Source organism: Globicephala melas, chromosome 6 (assembly GCF_963455315.2).
Source record: "Globicephala melas chromosome 6, mGloMel1.2, whole genome shotgun sequence".
Lineage (NCBI taxonomy): Eukaryota > Metazoa > Chordata > Mammalia > Artiodactyla > Delphinidae > Globicephala > Globicephala melas.
Window position 1 is genome coordinate 33,247,996 of NC_083319.1, and position 19,810 is coordinate 33,267,805.

The following is a 19,810-nucleotide window of genomic DNA, read 5'->3' on the forward strand; positions in this document are numbered from 1 at the left end:
AAAGACCCAACACAGCCAAAAATAAATAAATTTTTTAAAAAAGAAAAAATCAATTAGAGACCTTAGAGACAAAAATATATAACTGCTGAGAGAAAGTACTCTACAGAAGGGTTGAATAACAGAAGAGACACACCTGAAGAGAGAATCACAGAAAGAATCCCGTTACTCTATGGGATGGTGGGAGGAGAGGGGTGCTTGCAGAAGGAAGCAAGGCTGGCTGGCTAGACTCTGTCACTTCCCCGCCTGCTGGCCTGACATGGGAAAAATTAAGTGTGACCTTTTATCCCGGGCAGAAACAGAAAGAATCGGGTTCCAGTTTTGTTGCCCAATCTGCAGGCTACAGTTTCTTTGTCTGCTTTTCTTGGGTGTGACCAGCCACACCATCTTCTGCTGCCTGACGCAATCTGTCCTTGAAGGAAGTACCAACCTTATGCATTTTTCAAGTAACAAGTCAAATCACAGTCAGGGATATTGTGAAATAGAAGTTAACTTAGTCCCATCTCTTGACTTTTGGACTCTATCCTCTGAAAACATTATTATTGTGTTGCCAGTTGACCCCGTTCAAGAAAAAGGTGTTCATAAGGTAAAAAACTGTACTTTTTCAATTGCTTTCCTGACTCTTTTCAAATCAAAAGTACACCTTGTAGCAGTTTCAAAGGAAGTTCTAGAAGATATGTGGGACCTTGATTAATCTTTCTCAGAAACAGATGATTTTATCCAGCTTGTACATATAAAGGCAGGAAATGAGTCCCCTGTCACTGAAGGTGTGTAAGCTGAGCAGAGATTGTAGAGGGGCATCAAGGATCAAATGTATCATTGGATCTTATGTGGTGTTACATCCCTGAGATTATTCATTTTCTTTAGCAATTTTTGTTATTTCACATTCAGACTATTCTCCTTGGTTTACTTTTGGGGGGGGCGTGGGGGTGGGGGGTAAATGTCATGTGCGAGGCTTTCCTCCAGCTCTCCAGATGAAAATTTCAAAGTCCTTCTAGAGTCTACTTTTCCTTGACCAGAAAACATCGTATACACACAGGGCAACAAATTAGGCCTCACAGCAAATTCCAGGAAGAAAAATGTGATTTATCTGCCACAATTAGTCTGGGCAAGCCTGCTGCTCTGTGCACAACCGAGCGTCTGAGCAGCTGCAGAATGCGCCTGTGAGGGTGTTTGTGTGCCGATGTGGGCATGGGCGTGGGTATTTTTAAGTCTGAGACCAGCCAGGGAGGGGTGTGTAGGGGAGGGGTGTGTGGGAAGGGGTGTGTGGGAGGGGTGTGTGTGCGAGGGGTGTGTGGGGAGGGGTGTGTGAGAGGGGTGTGTGTGGGAGCGGTGTGTGGGGAGGAGTGTGTGTGGGAGAGTTGTGTGAGAGGGGTGTGGGGGAGGGGTGTGAGAGAGGGGTGTGTGGGGAGGGGGTGTGTGTGGGAGGGATGTGGGGAGGGGTGTGTGTGGGAGGGGTATGTGGGGAGGGGTGTGTGGGGAGGGGGGTGTGTGAGAGGGGTGTGTGGGAGAGGTATGTAGGGAGGGGTGTGTGGGAGAGGGGTGTGTGGGGAGGGAGCTGTGTGGGGAGGGGTGTGTGTGGGAGGGGTATGTGGGGAGGAGTGTGTGGGGGAGGGGGGTGTGTGGGGAGGGGTATGGGGAGGGGGTGGGGGGAAGGGTGTGTGTGGGAGGGGTGTGTGGGAGGGGGTGTGTGTGGGAGGGATGTGGGGAGGGGTGTGTGTGGAGGGGTGTCTGTGGGAGGGGTGTGTGTGGGAGGGGTGTGGGGAGGGGTGTGTGGGGAGGGGTGTGTGGGGAGGGGTGTGTGTGGAGGGGTGTCTGTGGGAGGGGTGTGTGTGGGAGGGGTGTGGGGAGGGGTGTGTGGGGAGGGGTGTGTGGGGAGGGGAGTGTGGGGAGGGGGCTGTGTGGGGAGGGGTGTGCGGGGAGGGGTGTGTGGGGAGGGGTGTGTGTGGGGAGGGGTGTGTGTGGGGAGGGGTGTGTGGGGAGGGGTGTGGGGGAGGGGTACGGGGGAGGGGTGGGGGGAAGGGTGTGTGTGGGAGGGGTGTGTGGGAGGGGGTGTGTGTGGGAGGGATGTGGGGAGGGGTGTGTGTGGAGGGGTGTCTGTGGGAGGGGTGTGTGTGGGAGGGGTGTGGGGAGGGGTGTGTGGGGAGGGTGTGTGGGGAGGGGTGTGTGTGGAGGGGTGTCTGTGGGAGGGGTGTGTGTGGGAGGGGTGTGGGGAGGGGTGTGTGGGGAGGGGTGTGTGGGGAGGGGAGTGTGGGGAGGGGGCTGTGTGGGGAGGGGTGTGCAGGAGGGGTGTGTGGGGAGGGGTGTGTGTGGGGAGGGGTGTGTGTGGGGAGGGGTGTGTGGGGAGGGGTGTGGGGGAGGGGTACGGGGGAGGGGTGGGGGGAAGGGTGTGTGTGGGAGGGGTGTGTGGGAGGGGGTGTGTGTGGGAGGGATGTGGGGAGGGGTGTGTGTGGAGGGGTGTCTGTGGGAGGGGTGTGTGTGGGAGGGGTGTGGGGAGGGGTGTGTGGGGAGGGGTGTGTGTGGAGGGGTGTCTGTGGGAGGGGTGTGTGTGGGAGGGGTGTGGGGAGGGGTGTGTGGGGAGGGGTGTGTGGGGAGGGGAGTGTGGGGAGGGGGCTGTGTGGGGAGGGGTGTAGGGGAGGGGTACGGGGGAGGGGTGGGGGGAAGGGTGTGTGTGGGAGGGGTGTGTGAGGACGGGGGTGTGTGGGGAGGGGGGATGTGTGGGGAGGGGTGTGTGGGGAGGGGTGTGTGGGGACGGCGGTGTGTGGGGAGGGGGTGTGTGGGAGAGGTGTGGGGTGGGGTGGGGAGGGGGTGTGTGTGGGGAGGGGTGTGTGTGGGAGGGGTGTGTGTGGGAGAGGTGTGTGGGAGGGGTGTGCGGGAGGGGTGTGTGGGGGGGGGTGTGGGGAGGGGGTGTGCGGGGAGGGGTGTGTGTGGGGTGTGTGTGGGAGGGGTGTGTGTGGGGAGGGGTGTGTGTGGGGAGGGGTGTGCGGGGAGGGGGTGTGCGGGGAGGGGTGTGCGGGGAGGGGTGTGTGTGGGAGAGATGTGTGGGAAGGGGTGTATTGGGAGGGGGGGTGTGGGGAGGGGTGTGTGGGGAGGGGGCTGTGTGGGGAGGGGTGTGTGGGGAGGGGGTGTGGGGAGGGGTGTGTTGGGAGGGGTGTGTGTGGAGGGGGTGTGTGGGGAGGGGTGTGTGTGGAGGGGTGTGTGGGGAGGGGTGTGTGTGGGGTGTGTGTGGGAGGGGTGTGTGTGGGAGGCGGGTGTGTGGGAGGGGTGTGTGGGAGGGGTGTGTGGGGAGGGGGTGTGTGGGAGAGGTATATGGGGAGGGGGGTGTGTGGGGAGGGGGCTGTGTGGGGAGGGGGCTGTGTGGGGAGGGGTGTGGGAGGGGGTGTGTGTGGGAGGGATGTGGGGAGGGGTGTGTGGGGAGGGGTGTGTGTGGGAGGGGTGTGGGGAGGGGGGTGTGGGGAGGGGGGTGTGTGGGGAGGGGGCTATGTGGGGAGGGGGGTGTGGGGAGGGGTGTATTGGGGGCATGTGGGGAGGGGTGTGTGTGGGAGGAGTGTGTGTGGGAGGGGTGTTTGGGAGGGGTGTGTGGGGAGGGGGTGTGTGGGAGGGGGCTGTGTGGGGAGGGGTGTGCAGGAGGGGTGTGTGGGGAGGGGTGTGTGTGGGGAGGGGTGTGTGTGGGGAGGGGTGTGTGTGGGGAGGGGTGTGTGGGGAGGGGTTGTGTGGGGAGGGGGCTATGTGGGGAGGGGGGTGTGGGGAGGGGTGTATTGGGGGCATGTGGGGAGGGGTGTGTGTGGGAGGGGTGTTTGGGAGGGGTGTGTGTGGGAGGGGTGTTTGGGAGGGGTGTGTGGGAGGGGGCTGTGTGGGGAGGGGTGTGCAGGAGGGGTGTGTGGGGAGGGGTGTGTGTGAGGAGGGGTGTGTGTGGGGAGGGGTGTGTGGGGAGGGGGTGTGTGGGGAGGGGTGTGTGGGGAGGGGTGTGTGTGGGAGGGGTGTGTGAGGAGGGGGTGTGTGTGGGGAGGGGGTGTGGGGAGGGTTGTGTGGGGAGGGGGTAGGTGGGGAGGGGGGTGTGTGGGGAGGGGGGTGTGTGGGGAGGGGTGTGTGTGGGAGGGGTGTGTGTGGGAGGGGTATGTGGGGGGGTGTTCGGGAGGCGTGTGTGGGGAGGGGTGTATTGGGAGGGGTGTGTGGGGAGGAGTGTGTGGTGAGGGGGCTGTGTGGGGAGGGGTGTGTGGGAGAGGGGTGTGTGGGGAGGGGTGTGTTGGGAGGGGTGTGTGTGGGAGGGGTGTGTATGGGGAGGGGTCTGTGAGGAGGGGTTTGTGGGGAGGGGGGTGTGGGGAGGGGGCTGCGTGGGGAGGGGTGTGTGGGGGAGAGGTGTGTGGGGAGGGGTGTGAGGGGGGTGTGGGGAGGGGGGTGTGGAGGGGTGTGGGGCGGGGTGTGGGTGGAGTGTCGGGGGCAGGGAAGCTGGTAAGAAGAACAAGGAAGATGAGAGTAAGTCTTGTGATGTTTCCTGCAAAATTTAATTTCTTATGAAACAGTATGTGTAAAATGAGTTCTATAAAGCTCAACTATTGTTTCTTCTTTTTCTGAGAAATGAGCTTTTCACGAAAATCGAGTTACTGTTTCAATAAAAATACTCCTGAGAGCTGACGGAAACTGGAAATTCAGTGACAAGGACGGTGTCTAGGGAGTCAGCACTTTCCAAAACTCCGTCCAGGTTGGGTACACAGAAGGCCTCCAGTCCCCACCCCAGAGGGGAGGCCCCTCCCTCCTCTGAACCCCAGTGAAGCTCACGGCTACATCTCTAGAAGGAAGCTCACCTTATCTTTATTTCCCCCATTTGCGGAACATGGGAGCACAGCAGGGGCAGGAACCCCGCCCCACAGCACCACGTGGCTTAACCTTAACGGAAGACTATAGGGGCTTACAGAGAAGAGCGAGACTGAGGGCGTGTGAGACTCAGGAATGGAGGGCAAAAAGGGCGCCTGAAGAAGTTTCATTCATGCATCAAACTGCTCACAGAAGCCTGGGCTAGGTTCTAAGGATACACAGACAGCGCTCACACCCTGCTTGAAAGGCTGGGCTTGGGAGCAGACTGGTAAGCCAACAGCTTCAGTGACCCTGGCTGGAGGGGTCCCGCAGAATCAGTACTGTGCTAACGGGAAGCAGAGGAAGGAGGGGTACTTTCTGCTCACAGAGTCCAGGAGAGCTTCCCTGGACTGGGAACTTCTGAGAATGAGGAAAGGGAAAGGACAGGCCACAGAGGAAACCACAGGCCAGGGCCAGGAGGCTGTGCAAGCCCAGAGCCTTTCAGTAGTGCTGGCTGGCTGGCCTGGAGGCCAGGTGTGTAAGGAAGCGGCGGGAGGTGGAGCTGGAAAGGTAGGCCGGGAAGGGCCTTGAAGGTCTGCACGTAGTGAGGGCTCTGTCCTGCAGGCAATGGGGGGTTGCTGGCGCTTTCTCAGTGGAGAGGGCAGTGCGTGGTGAGAGCCTGCTCTAGGAAGATGGACTGGGCAGGTAGCTGGAGGCTGGATTGTGGGTGGAGAGAAGGGGGCACCAGCGAGGAGCCTGATGCCACACTGCAGGCGAGGAGAGATGAACGTCATGTCAGGGCGGAAAGAGAGGTGGACATCAGATTGGCCAGTCTTGGCAACAGATGGTTCATGGTAGGAAAGGGAGAGGAGGGAGGAGTTAGAGAAGACTCTGCTTTCGAGTCCAGGGGGCTGGACTCGTGGATGGCAGTGCCATTCACGGAAGCTGGGGACATGCAGTAGTGGGCAGGGGAAGACGCTGAGTGCAGGTTTGGGCATAAAGAGCTCCGGGATGGGGAGACATCCAGCAGCGCGGACCAGGATGGGATCAGGCAAGGTCAGGCTTGGACGTCAGAGAGGCAGGCTGGGCCTGGTGATTCCCCGTGTTGGAGCCCGCCCCCCTCTTCTCCGTACCTTCTCCCCTTTCATTCCAGGAAGGCCAGAGGCTCCATCAAGTCCAGGCTTTCCCTCAGGGCCCTGAGGAACATCAAGGATAATCAGCCCACAACATCTCTGAGAAGAATCAAATATGAACCCTCTTTGGAAAAGGAGGCCAGGGCTGGGAAGACCAAGTGGGTGAGGCCAGTGGGTCCAAAGCCTTGTGTCAGCCCATAGCAGAACACCTGTCCTGGCCCCAGTTCAGCCACGGCCGGCTCTGCATCTGTGGACGAGGGTCCTTCACTCTCTGGGTTGCATTTTCTCTTCTGTGGGGAGTCGGGGGCAGGGCTGGATGAGGTAGTTTCTGGGGGCCTCCCACCCCGGGCCCAGCACTGGTGCTCTACGATTCCGAGATTCTACGGGAGCCTGCATTTCCTACACTAAGATAAAGCAGCGGAACAATGTGCAGGGTGATGTTTTTCTTGGCTGCTGCTTTTTTTAAAAAATAAATTTTATTTATTTATTTTTGGCTGTGCTGGGTCTTCACTGCTGCTCGCGGGCTTTCCCTAGTTGCGACAAGCAGGGGCTACCCTTCGCTGCGGTGCACGGGCTTCTCATTGCGGTGGCTTCTCTTGTTGTGGAGCACGGGCTCTAGGTGCGCGGGCTCAGTAGTTGTGGCACACGGGCTTAGCTGCTCTGCCGCATGTGGGATCTTCCCGGACCAGGGCTCGAACCCGTGTCTCCTGCATTGGCAGGCGGATTCTTAACCACTGAGCCACCAGGGAAGCCTGGCTGCTGCTTCTTATGAGTCTTAGTAATGTTTCAGCCGAGGAGGAATTTGTTTACAAACACTAGCTAGTTCCTCGCTCCCTGTCGTAAGCCTTAGCGCTGGGGTCTGCAGTCTGTATCCCCTCCCTGGCTAAAGGAAGCCCCATAGGCACGGGGGTGGGGGCAATGGCTTCAGCAGCTTACCGGGGGACCAGGTTCACCAGCAGGTCCATCTTCTCCAGGGGATCCAGGGGGTCCCATGAAAACATCAGTTCCTGGTTTTCCTGGAATCCCAGGTAAGCCAGGTGGGCCTGGGGGACCTGGAGGACCCTAAAAATAGACACCTTGTTAAGAAACAGTGCAGGACGGGACAAATATATATGTTCCATTCACTCCATTTCTGAAAACAACTCTACAAGTAGAGACTGGTATTCCTACTTAGAAGATGGGGAAACTGAGGCTTAGTGACATGATGTGACTTGCCCAAGAGCTCACACACACAGCTAATTAGGAGAAGAGCTGGGATGTGAATCCAGGTCTTTTTAAGCACATTATATCATGGTTTCTCCCCAGATGTATGTACATAATAAAAATATAATTTGTTGGAATTCTCAGAGTTGCTCTAATTTAGTTTTCTGATTACCTGAGAGGTTAGTCCAAAATTGCCTATTGTTAACCCTTATTAAAAACATCCCTGCAGTGTACTAGTCTCTTTAGCCTCGGGCTGGGTTGGCTGATGCCACCAGCTTGGAAGTCCCAGCTGGGTCCCGCTCCACTCATCCAGTGAGTCCTGAACCCTTCCAGCCCTGTCATGATGAGTGAGCAGAAGGGCAGCCCAGTGGAGCCTTCTAGGTGGGGATTCAGCACAAGGGCTCAGAGGAAGGGATGGAGATGAGGTTGGGGCCCTGGGGACAGAGGTGCGAGATGCAGCTGAGAAGAGAGGTGCTCCTGGGGGAAATCTAGAGGGACCAGTGGGGGCCCAGCCTTGGGCAAGAGGCTGGGAGAGCAAGAGGCGCCAAAGAGGCAGAATGAGTGGTCTGGAGACGCAGGGAGGGGGCCGCCTCAGGGTAGGAAGGATTTTGAGAAGGGTCTGGAAGCCAAAGTGTGAAATGCTATCTAGAGAAGAGGCCAGCAGGTCTCTGTAATGGGTAAGGGGGTGGGGGGCAGAGCCAGGTGGTAGAGGTGAAGGTCATGGGCATACCTGCTGTGAAAGAGCCTGCTGGAGAAGGCTGCCGGGGGAAGGAGGCAAGTGGCCAAGTGGGCCTCCTGACTATAAACTAAGGCTCAGACTCACTTAAAACTGATGGAAGACGGAAATGCCAAACATACAAATATAGAGGGGAAAGGATAGTGAGTCCCAGGAGCCCACCATCAGCCGCAAGAGTTATCAACGGTGGCAATCTGCTTTCATCTGCTATCGGCCCCTGTTGTCCCTCCCTCCTGGATCCTCGTGAAGGCTGCCCCCGACGCTAGGCTGTTTAACCCTTCACACTTACTCTTAACAGCTCCTTGCTGGGCACTGGGTCACCAGAGCCGACGTCCACGCCCCAGCCCAGGCTGGAGCCCTCAGCCTCCACTCCCACCTGTACAGAGAAAAAGTTCCCACGGCTTGGTTTCACCTGCTCCTCTCCAAGGACAGCTGTGTCACTGAAAGTTTTCCCACATTCTGTGGCCCTATAACTGCTGCTGCCAACTTTCCTTCTGGCTTTTTCTCCCGGTCCCCTCTACAGCTGCCCTCCTCCCTCTCCTCCTCCCTGCTGTGCGGCCAACACACAGCCAGTCCTCAAACACAGGACACTCTTTCACAGCCTCTTCTGCTGCCTTTCAAATCCCTACTCATCCTTCAAGGCCCAGTTCCATGGTCACCTTCTCCATGGAGCCCTGCCCAACCCCATTTTCAGAGAGAATTCACCTCTCCTACTCTGTGTTCCCACCAGCCACTGCGAGGGTCTGGATCTGGCAGTAGGACCACCTGACTTGAAGCTCAGCTGTGCGTGTGTTGGTCCCACTACGCTAGGACTCCTCCAGGGTCGGCCCAATCCTGAGATACCTCTGGGTGCCCAGTGTCCAGCATGAGATCTGACACTGAGAAGGCACTCATTATGTACTTGTTGAATACCATCAAATTCCTCCAAAGAACAAAAGGAAACTTCCAAAACACCTTTCTGGTACTCAGTTCCTGAAGATGGGAACCGGGCAAGGCCTAATTCAATCATCAAATAAGGAAGAGCTGGGTTAGGGGTTAGAGCTGAGTCTAGGCAGGTTGTGGCAGTGTGGGCATGTAGGTGGGAGAACGGGGGTGATGACATAAAGGTGAGGAGACGGAGGCTGTTGCCAGCATCCAAGGGATGAGGAGGTGCTACACAGCTAGACTCGGGGGCTTCGGGACTGACTGAATTGAGGGGGGGCACTCGAGGATGTTTCTTGGCTTCTCTCTTCATGATCAGGAAGATGGGGTACCATTCCCAGAGCAGGGGAACCCTGTGGGGAGAGCAGGCCTGGGAGCATGGTGACAAGTGCAGTTTGGGATGTGCTTAGTTTGAGGGACCTGGGGGTCTTTCAGGGCACAGGATATAAATGGGATGTAAATAGTTTCTGCTCCTGGACTCTCTGAGAGAGTCCTGCTACAGGAAAGAGAACTGAGCTCTGACTGGAGGGCACTTGGGGGCAGACAGGAAGGATCCGCCTGTGGCTGTTTTGTGCATCCCCATCCCCTGCACACTGTGCATGTGACAACCCCGGGTGGGAATCTCACCGTGGGTCCAGCAGGTCCAAGGGGGTCAGGAAGCCCCTCCCCAGCTTCACCCTAAAGAGAACAAGATGTCAGTGGAACACTGGACACCCCTTCCCACTCCCCTCCTCTCTCCAGAAACTGTGCTTATTTCAAGAGGAGGCTTATGCAGGAGTTCTATATACCTAATTTGTTGAGCGTGTACTATGTGCCAGGTAAAGTTTTCCATGTATTCATTCATTTAATCCTCACCACATCCCAGAGAGAAGGTTCTACAATCCCCATTTTATACATGAATAAACAGAGAGAGGGGTGTGGCAGAGCCAGACATGAATGCCCCTCTCACCCACTGCCTTCGGTGACTCTGAGATTCAAAATGATCCAAAAGATATTCCAGAGTGGGTACTCCCATGACTGTCCCTACTGTGTTATTAAGCTGTCTGCTCAGGAATTGGGGCACCCATTTCAATTCATCACAAATTCCTGACACAGGCACTTAGGGTGATCTGTCTTCATTACTTATGTGCCGCGATGAAACCCTGCATGTTCATCTCTCTCTTTCACCTTTCTCCCCACACCTCTCTCCCTCTCTCTCTCTCTTCTTGGAGCTTTTTAAAAATCTCATTGGATGGGAATTCCCTGGCGGTACAGTGGTTGGGACTCTGTGCTTCCGCTGCCATGGCCCGGGTTCAATCCCTGGTCGGGGAACTAAGACCCCTGCAAACATGGAGAGGCCAAAAAAGAAAAATTAAAAAAAAATTTTTTTAAACATCTCATTGGAAAAGTCAGAAGCCCCCTTGACGGAAAAACCACCATGTATTAGGAACCTACCGACCCTCACAGTTCTACTACTTTAAGGCCACAACTGCCGACATTTAGGGAAGGTATTTCCTTCCAGGGTTTTTGCATGTGTCTATTTTTAAATAGTTAAGACCACCGTAGGACCACCTGACTTGAAGCTCAGTTGTGCGTGTGTTGGTCCCACTAGGCTAGGACTCCTCCAGGGTCAGCCCAGTCAGTATACTGAAGTTCATAACCAGCTTTTTTTCCACTTAGCATTATATGGTAAGTATTTTCCTCCATCATTAAATACTCCTAATAAGTATAATTTTAATAGCTGCATAATGTTCCATTATTTGAACATCCTTTAATTCAGTTAACTCCCCTATTGTTGGCTAGTTAAACTGTGTCTAGTTTTTTTCCATTATGGACAATACTGAGATTAACATCCATGTACACAAAGCCTTTTTACACAACAGACTATCTATCTCCTTTAGGATTGATTCCTAGAACAGAAGTGTCTGGGTCAACAATATGCCGTTTTATGGTGTTGATATGTGTTGATCAAGAACTTCTCAGCAGTAGTAAACCACTGACACTGTCACCAGCATAGCTGGTCTCACCAGGCCCTCACCAAGTGCCAGCTTCTGAAAGCACAAAATAAAAAGGATCCAAGGACAACTGAACCAGGTTTCCCAATAAATCAATGGCAAAAAGAACAAAGTAGGTGGGAAGCAATCATAGACCAAAAGAGACTTAAGAGACACATCAACCAAACACAAAGTAGACCTTGTTTGGATGCAGATTCAAACTAAGTGCGAAAAGGCATTTTTAAATAACTAGGGTATTAGATAATATGAAGGAACCTCTGTCAATTTTGTTAGATAGATAATGACATCCATTATTACCACTGATGGATGACACTGTGGCTAAGGGGAAAAAAAGGTCCCAGATCAACCTATTAACAATGCACATTAACACGTTTATGAGTTAAATGATACAGTGTTTGGGATTTGCTTTAAAATACCCCAGTCTTCCCCTTCCCTCCACTCCAAAAAGATGGCTGTAGGAGGTGGAACAGATAAAGCACGACTTGCGTAATGTTGCTGAGTGATGTGTATGTGGGGGGGTTATTATACTATTCTAAGTCCTTTTGTGAATTTTTAGAGTTTCCATAATAAAAAGTTTTAGAAAAAGAAAACGGAAAACTGGCTCTACGTGAAGGTGCATCGCCAGCCAGTGCTGCTGCACCTGATGTGGCATCACCGTGGCGAGATGCAGTCTTGGTGTTTTGTGTGTCCCTTGGGGTGAGAAGCAGAGGAGCAGGGGGGCTGTTTAGCGAGCCCAGGGCCACAGGCATCACAGCCAGCCTGGTGGCTTCCATGTTTGTTGCCCAGTAGAGTCTCCTGGGAGCATGAGCCCCAGCACCAGGGGCTCCTCAACTGGTCTGGCAGTGAACTCGGACACCTGCAGCGGCCTAAGCTTCCCAGGTGTCTCTAAGATGAAGAAAAGGTTAAAAACCAGAGCTCTCGCTCGCTTCCTCTTTTTATAGACAGCAACACCAAGACTCACCACAAGTCAGAACCTCAGCCTCCCGGCTCCCGTTCTGGGACCTCTCCACCATACCACACTCTCGGGGATGCTCTAGGGCATGAGCTCTGCAGGCCAGCACGCCTGCGTTCAAATCCCAGCCCTGCTCTTAAGGGTGTGCCACAGCAGGTAGGTTCCTTTACCTAAGTCTCACTCCCCTCACCTGGAAAATGGAGACGATTCTCCTTGTACCAGAGAGCGGTGGTGTGCATAGAATCAGATCAAGTTGGAACCCAGAGTGCTTAATAAATGTCAGTGCAAAAGGCTTATTTCCAGCCCCTTGACTGTGAGTTCCTTGGGGACAAGGACGAGGTCATATTCATCTCAGTCTCCAAGTGTATGGACTGAGGGCCCTGAGTTGCTATGCACTGAGTCAGGGAGAACATCAATGAGTGAATGAATAAAAAATAAAGAGACCAAGCAGTGCTTAATGACCGCCGGGCGCTGCAGCCGTGGGCATTCAGGATTCACAGCCAGCTCTCGGGTGTCCTGTCCCACAGCCCTCCCATCCCAGGTCAGCCCTGGAGCACTGTGGCCAAGGGACCACATGTCTGTAACTTGAGTCAAGGCTCTGAAAGCATGTGTGACCAAGTGTTGCTCGGGGAACTGGCAGGCCCAAGCTGGTCACCAATCGAATTCTTTCCTTTAAAAATATTGACACTTAGGGCTTCTCTGGTAGTGCAGTGGTTGGGAGTCCGCCTGCCGATGCAGGGGACACGGGTTCGTGCCCCGGTCCGGGAAGATCCCACATGCCGCAGAGCGGCTGGGCCCGTGAGCCATGGCCGCTGAGCCTGCACGTCCGGAGCCTGTGCTCCGCAACGGGAGAGGCCACAACAGTGAGAGGCCCGCGTATCGCAAAAAAAAAAAAAAAAATATATATATATATATATATATATATAGAGAGAGAGAGAGAGAGAGAGAGAGAGAGACACTTAAATGGCAATTTAATTCCCCAGTTCACACAAGCCCATGCTGAGGACCAGCTCTGGGTTTCCCACTTCTAAAAGACAAAGTCACAGCCCTTAAGTGGTGACAACCTCACACCTGTGCATAGAACTTTCCGAACATTCCCTGACCTGCATTCTGACTTGACCTCACAGCCACCCTCTTCTACAGATGAGGAAACTGAAGCCCAAAGAAAGGGATTTGCGTGAGGTCGTACAGTTGCAACCCAAAAACTCGTGTTGGAAGGGACCTGAAGGTGACCCTCTGCCCCCTCCCCCCCACACACAAACACACCTCTGATGCTTCTATTTCCTCTACAGTCCCTGCCATGTCTTACAAGCTTCCCCACCTCCAGGATGGAATCTAATGACACTTGAGATAGGCCTTTGTATCTTCAGGCAGCTCTGCCTGTTAGAAAGCTCTCATTCCAATTAAAGAAGTGGGCAATTTGGGACACAAAGCCTTCTTCTTCTCCACAAACTGCAGCTTCCTTGTGCGTTCCTAGGTTGGAGGACCCTCAAAAGCCCAAATTCCGCATTTTGCGAACCAAAATGAAAACCTCCCTCTAGGAAAGCCAGGAGCAGGCCCTTCCCATGCCTCTGGTCTTTCGTTTTCTCCTCTGTAAGACCAGCCAAGTCAAATCTTCATGCCTCTACGCAAAGTGAAATTTTCACTTACCGGAGGGACTCCTCTTTCAGGAGCTACTGTGGGTATGGGAAGCGGGGGCCCCTCAGGGAGAGCGCCACCCAACTCTTCTGCCCCAGCCGTGGGAAGGGACTGCTCTGTTGTGGCTGCTGCTAAGTCTTCATCACCAGGACCCTGAGAAGCCAAACCAACACGATGAATCAAGTCACCTCACCCATGATGCAATGTGCACACTGCTGCTGGGGAGTTTTGTTGACTTTCCTTTCAGTGGCACTAGCCCAATTTCAAAGCACTTCCCTACCTACAACTGTCATTACACCCAACACACTCACAGAAGCACAGACTCATAATCCCCTTCTGAAACATGCATCTCCTCTAAACCCCCTCCCCAGTCATGGTGCTTACTGCCTCTCACCCCAGCAATGCTGTCTAACTTTGGACCACATTCCGAGAAAGTTCTCCTTGGACAAAGATGGGGGTAGAGGGTCAGGACAAAGCCTGCTCCCCTGACCCCCTCTGCTCTGCTCCTTCAGTTACATCCTGCCTCCCTTCGGTTGGTGCCGACCCAGATAAATGCTCTAACGAAGCTGCCTGTGCACTTGGCTCTGGGAAGGCCGGCAACTGCTCCTGTCTCGTGACCCTGACCTCTCTCCCCACTGTGAGCCAGAGAGGATGCTAGGAGACACTTACGGAAGTGACTACTTGCTTGGGGGCCGCTGTGGGTGTGAGGGGAACCAGGCCATCAGTGGGGAACCCGCTGGCCTCCTCTTCCTCAAAAGTGCTGAGGAGCACTTTTGCTGTAGCTATTGTTAAGCTTTCTTCACTGATTGGACCCTGAAATGAAATTGGCATAAGGGATCGTGACACTTCATCCACACCCCTGGTTGGTGGGTGTGTGATTATGGGGAGGAACCTGCTGAGGCCATCACATACCTCTCAGGTCGTCCCATCCCTGCCCCGGAGTACCCTCCAGCACACCTGTGCCGCGTGCTTTGGCCCAAACCTGCGCATCCTCAGGAACTGGCACTGCCTACCTCCGCAGGAAGCCCTTCTATCTCCAGACAGCTCTGCTAGTTAAGTTCTAGTTTCTGTTGAGTAAAGACTTGGTAGAACTGGGACCTGAACCCTAGTTTTCTCACCCTGTGACAAGGGATTTGCCTTTAAAGAAGAAGGAAAGGTAAGGAGGGAGGGAAGAGAGATGAAGGAGAAGAGAAGAGGAAGAAGAAGCAGGAGAAGGTGGTGGCGACGATTTGTTAATTACAATAATCCATGTAACTGCCAAGTGGCCTTGGGAGCCCCGTCACCTGGCCAGGGCACACCTTCCCCACTGTAAGGTTTCCTTGTCTGGACATTAGACCAGAGGTGAAGGGCTGGGAGTGAATGTGTGGAATGATCTCAAAGGCCAGTGTTGACATGTGATGGCCTGACAAGCCCCTCGTTTCACTCACTCAGCAAACATCTACTGAGTCCCCAGCATCAGCCGGGATGAAGACAGATCAGTGAGCAAGACGTATGTGATCCCTGGCCTCACAGAGCCTCCAGCCTGGAAGGGAGCCAGTTGTGATGAGGCCTTCCGAGGAGACGTTTGGGGTACTGTGAATGTGTCTAACGGGGAGACTTCACAGCCTGGGAGGCACCTCCCTGATGAAGCGGTGTTTGAGCTGAACTCTAAAGGATAAGCAGGAATTAAAGGAGGGAAGAAGGAGAAGGAAAAGGTTCCAGGCAGAGAGGGGAGGGTGTGGGAAGATTCTAAGGCAAGAAGGAAATAGGTATGCTCAAGAAACTGAAAGGCCAGTGAGGCTGGAGCGCCAAGAGCAGGGACAGTGGCCCAAGATGTGGACCTAGAGGCTGGCGAGGCCAGACCCTGCAAGCCTTGGAGGCCAGGTGCGGGAGCGGGGTCTGCAGTGAGGACAATGGTCCACAGAGGGCTGCCCCCACCAGGAGGAGCCGGGGGCAGAGAGGATGGAGGAGGCCAGGAAGGGCCTTAACCATTGCCCGGGCTGGGGATGCGGTGTCTCGGTACAGGGGGCTGGCGTTGGAGAAGGGTAGAAGGAGGCAGATCTGTGATGTGCTGGGGTAGAAAAATCAACAAGACTTGACATGTGACAGAACGTGGAAGTAAGGAAGAGGGAAGAGAATTCTGGATTAGGCAGCTGGGGGATGATGGTTCCATCATCTGAGATGGGAACACAAAAGGAGTGGAGACAGGAGTCTAGGTTTGAATCTGTTGAGTCTGAGTGTCCTAGGATACTTGCATCCTGTCTTCAGGAGTTGGGAGCAGTGTCTCCGTGAGGCCTGAGGAGAGGGCTGAGAAGGCCTGGCCATGCCCTTGGACCCCACCAGGGCCTGCCTGCACCTGGACCCTCCACTGAGCTCTGAGAACCTGTGCTTGCACCCAGAAACGGGCATGGCGGTGCCCGCCATCACCTCCTCCACTCACACCCAGCACTCCTCCACCCCGGCTCCCGAGCCCTGCATCAGCCTGCTCTGTCCCCACGCCTCCAGGGCCCACAGTACACTCACCAGGCACCGGCAGACTCCACCTCTGAGGGAGTATTTGGTCAGAGAGGTGTCCCCTCCCCATTCAGGTTCTTCTGGATTTGCTGAACAGAATGGAGACCGGCCCCCTGAGAAGGCCAGGATCCGCTCCCAGCTGTGACCTCAACTTTCCAGCACGTTATACTCCTTACCAAAGTGAGCCCTTCCCCAGGGTCCTGAGTGGGCATGGAGAGGGTCAGTCCCCCGGTGGGCACACTGCTGGCCTCTGCTTCCCCGGCACTGCTGACGGGCACCTCGGCCTCCCCTGCTGCTGTCGCTGCTGAACCTTCTTCGTTATCTGGACCCTGAATAGGAAGACGTCACAAAGGGGCCCCATCACTGATCCGCTGCGCTGTGGCCAGGGGAAGCTAAAACTGCCCTCCCCGAGGTTACTGATCATTGTGGTGACAGGTCCAATAGATGCTTCCCAGGCCTTTACTCACTGGGACTCTTGGCAGGAGGTGACATCGTTGGCCACTCCCAGAGCAAGAAAACACCACCCCTGACCCAGACCTAGACACAGCCTCCAAACCCACCACCCTCCCCCCGAGGCTTGCTTCCCCCAATCTTTCTAAGATCCTACTGTGACTACATCACTTCCTGCTTTAATACCCTTCATTCCACATATTGCATTGATATACGATATTTGCTTTTCTCTTTCTGACTTAATTCACTCTGACTTCTGTATATACAGCAGAAACTAACACAACATTGTAAAGCAACTATATGCCAATAAAAAAATTTTTAAATAAATAAGTAAAAATGAGAGCAAAAAATATTTTTTAATAAATAAGTAAAAATGAGAGCAAAAATAAATAAAAGTTATATATTATTTAAAGGAAAATGAGCTAAGATCAAATAATTGAGTTTAAGGTCACTCATGCTTTACTGAAAGCTGAAATTAAAGAGCATGTATAAAATCTGGAAAAAAAAAAAAACACCCTTCAGTGACTTCCCATTTCTGCTGGACACTCAGGCTCCGTCTCACGGCGTCCACGGTCTCAGAGGCTTCTCTAGCCACATTTCCCCTCCCCATTGCTCACACCGGGCCCCACAGCCATGCTGCGCTTGTTTAGGTCTGTGTGTGCTCCTGTTGATGCCTCCAGGCCTTTGCTCCTTCTGGCTCACCTCCCGAACACACGTCTCACCCCATCACTTCTAAGCATCCCCCTGGTCTCGCCTTCAGCCTCCTTTCCCCAGGAAGGCTTCCTGGTCCCCCGAGTCTGGGCTCTGGGCCCCTTTTGATGCTCCCCTGTGCCTCTATTGTCCCTCTTCCCTCTCTGTTCCCAGGAGCTGGGTCTATCCTATTCACCTGGAGCCCAGCACAGCACTCCACAAACACCTGCTGAATGAGTCAACAGAGGCCTCGGCCTCCAAATCAGTGTCTACTGGGACTCGGCCCCACAAGGATGTCACTCTGTCCTTTGCAAAGAGGTGAGGAAGGCCAGTGACTGCTCCCACCTGAGCCGCAACCAAACTCCAGAAGCAAGTGAAGCGGAGCATGTGCTCTGAGCTAATTACCAGAGTGACCACTTCCCCAGGGTGCTCGGTGGACATGGAGAGGGTCAGTCCCTCGGTGGGCACACTGCCGGCCTCTGCTTCCCTGGCAGTGCTGATGGACACCTCGGCCTCCCCAGCTGCTGCTGTTGCTGCCAAACCTTCTTCCATATGTGGACCCTGGGAACAAAGGCATCACTAGGGACCACGTCACTTGCCCATGCCCCCGATCAAGGTGGCTGTGGCTGGAGAAGACTGACTGCCTGTGTCCTCCGGCCGCTTGCATTTCTGTAGCTTCTTTCCTCAAGGCACTTTGTTATCTGTGATGTTACCCCAGCTCCACAACAGTCCCAGAATCCCTGTGGCAGGAGAGACTGCAAGGCACATGTGTCTCCCATGTGATTCCAAGCATCTGTTTGCCACACCAGTGACTGGGAGATCAGTGCCTCCTGAGACACATATAGCTACACCTCCTGCTATAGCGCTAGACACTTCAATCTAGACCTGTCTTCCTCCCTGTGACCTCCCCTACGTGCGCATCCAGGAGCCATAAGAACAGGGCAAGTGTCTTCGTCCATGATGGTGCTTCAGAGGTACGCAGGCAGCAACCCCGCCCTCCTCAGCCTTCTCCAGACTGGACACCCCCCCTCTTTCCCTGTGACTCAGTTTCTGCGGGAAATTCACAGGCAGATTCTCTGAAGGTTACACAGCAGATGCAGGAAATGGCAACAGAGAGCAGCTTTGGCTGTTGGTGTCACCAAACCGACTGTTTTATCTGTTTCACAAAGGTTTGTTTTTAAAAAAAATTTGGGTGGGGTTTTGCTTCGTTTTGCTGCAAAAAGTAGTTCTTCGGGTTTTTTTTTTTTGTTTTTCAGCCACACCTCATGGCTTGCGGGATCGACCAGGGATTGAACCCTGGCCCCGGCAGTGAAAGCCTGGAATCCCAACCACTAGGCCACCAGGGAACCCCCCAAAAATGTAGTTCTTTTGGATACTAAAAACACTAGGCTGATCAGAGTTAGACATATTTCTTTGCTGAAGGACTTCTCAGAGCCTTCTCTGTGAGAAGAATACAGAGTGGATCATTCCCCAAACTTACTGGTCTACAGAACCATTTTTCCATATAACATCAAATCCTTACAGAATTACTGTCCCCCCAAAACAGAGAAAAGATGATATCATAGGATTTTAAAATGAGATTTTTTTTCTGACTCAATGTCAGCTAAAGCCCCAAAGTACAATTCCATAAGCCTCAGGTAAACTCCGTGTTCTAAAAAAAGGATCCAGACGACTTACATGGGACAGGCAAAGAGAATGAAATGGAATCAGTTCTATCAGCATTCGCCCACCACCTGCCTTCGGCTATGTAAGAAAAGGTAAAGAATTCATTTAGGGGTTGAGTGCTTAGGGACTTTTGTAAGAATTCCTTTGGAGACAATTTTCTGTGTGCTGTGGCTCCCCACTGGCCCCCACCACAAACCATTTGGTGAGCTGGGTATGTAGTGTTTGGACTTTGGGAGGCAAAGGGACTGGGGTTTGATTCCCTCTAGGGAACTACCAAAGGCAAAAGCAGGGAGCCATCCAGACTGAGTCAAGAGAGAGAGGCAGAGATATCTGCTCTGCAGTTGTTTTCCTAGTGAATGACTGATATGACCCTTCCAAAGGGAGCCAGCTAAAGCCATCTGGAGACGGACTCCCACCCAAAGGGCCCCCTAGAGGATCAGGGTGACCAGCACCGGGTGGAAGCCCAGGCGGAAGTTAAAAGGCCAAAAATGGACTTGGGTCCTAGATTCCCTGCAGGAGGACCTGTAAGGAATCACAAAAGCCCCCGTGAGAGAATATTCCAGCAGCCAGATATCTTCCCCACAAAAGGCCCAGATCACTGTCTGACCAGCCACATAAAACTACGTCGTGGGGCTTCCCTGGTGGCGCAGTGGTTGAGAGTCCGCCTGCCAATGCAGGGGACACGGGTTCGTGCCCCGGTCCGGGAAGATCCCACATGCCGCGGAGCGGCTGGGCCCGTGAGCCATGGCCGCTGAGCCTGAGCGTCCGGAGCCTGTGCTCTGCAACGGGAGAGGCCACAACAGTGAGAGGCCCACGTACCGCAAAAAAAAAAACAAAAAAACTGTGTCGTTTTCTCCAGGTGGGCCAGACTTTCAGGTCGGGGGGGAGTGATGAGAGGGAGGAGAAAGAAGTAAGAAAACAGAGAGGAAATATCCCTAACCATGCTTCCTTCCCTGCCTGGCTCCTGGTTATATTTGTATTTTTATTGAATTTTTGATATTATGCTGCAGGGATTTTGGAAATATCTGTGAAAATAGGTTGTTACCAGATAGTAACTGGAAGAGGAGAGAAGTGTCTTGAGTTTTCACCCCAGGATAGGGGAAAGAATGAGCTGACACAAGGTTTTTAGCAGAGGCCACAGGTG

The 19,810-nt window shown here is 54.0% G+C and overlaps 1 protein-coding gene across 1 annotated transcript in view; it reads right to left on the reverse strand.

The window, feature by feature from the left end:
• Positions 1 to 19,810, reverse strand: part of COL15A1 (collagen type XV alpha 1 chain) — a 103,458-nt gene that overhangs the window by 37,752 nt on the left and 45,896 nt on the right. Inside the window, exons 8-15 of the mRNA XM_030829825.2 lie at positions 17,407 to 17,562; positions 16,038 to 16,190; positions 14,038 to 14,181; positions 13,381 to 13,521; positions 9,412 to 9,462; positions 8,153 to 8,239; positions 6,861 to 6,986; positions 5,925 to 5,987 (exon numbers count right to left, since the gene is read on the reverse strand). Coding sequence (XP_030685685.2) covers positions 5,925 to 5,987; positions 6,861 to 6,986; positions 8,153 to 8,239; positions 9,412 to 9,462; positions 13,381 to 13,521; positions 14,038 to 14,181; positions 16,038 to 16,190; positions 17,407 to 17,562 — 921 coding nt within the window. The remainder of the gene's footprint in view (positions 1 to 5,924; positions 5,988 to 6,860; positions 6,987 to 8,152; positions 8,240 to 9,411; positions 9,463 to 13,380; positions 13,522 to 14,037; positions 14,182 to 16,037; positions 16,191 to 17,406; positions 17,563 to 19,810) is intronic.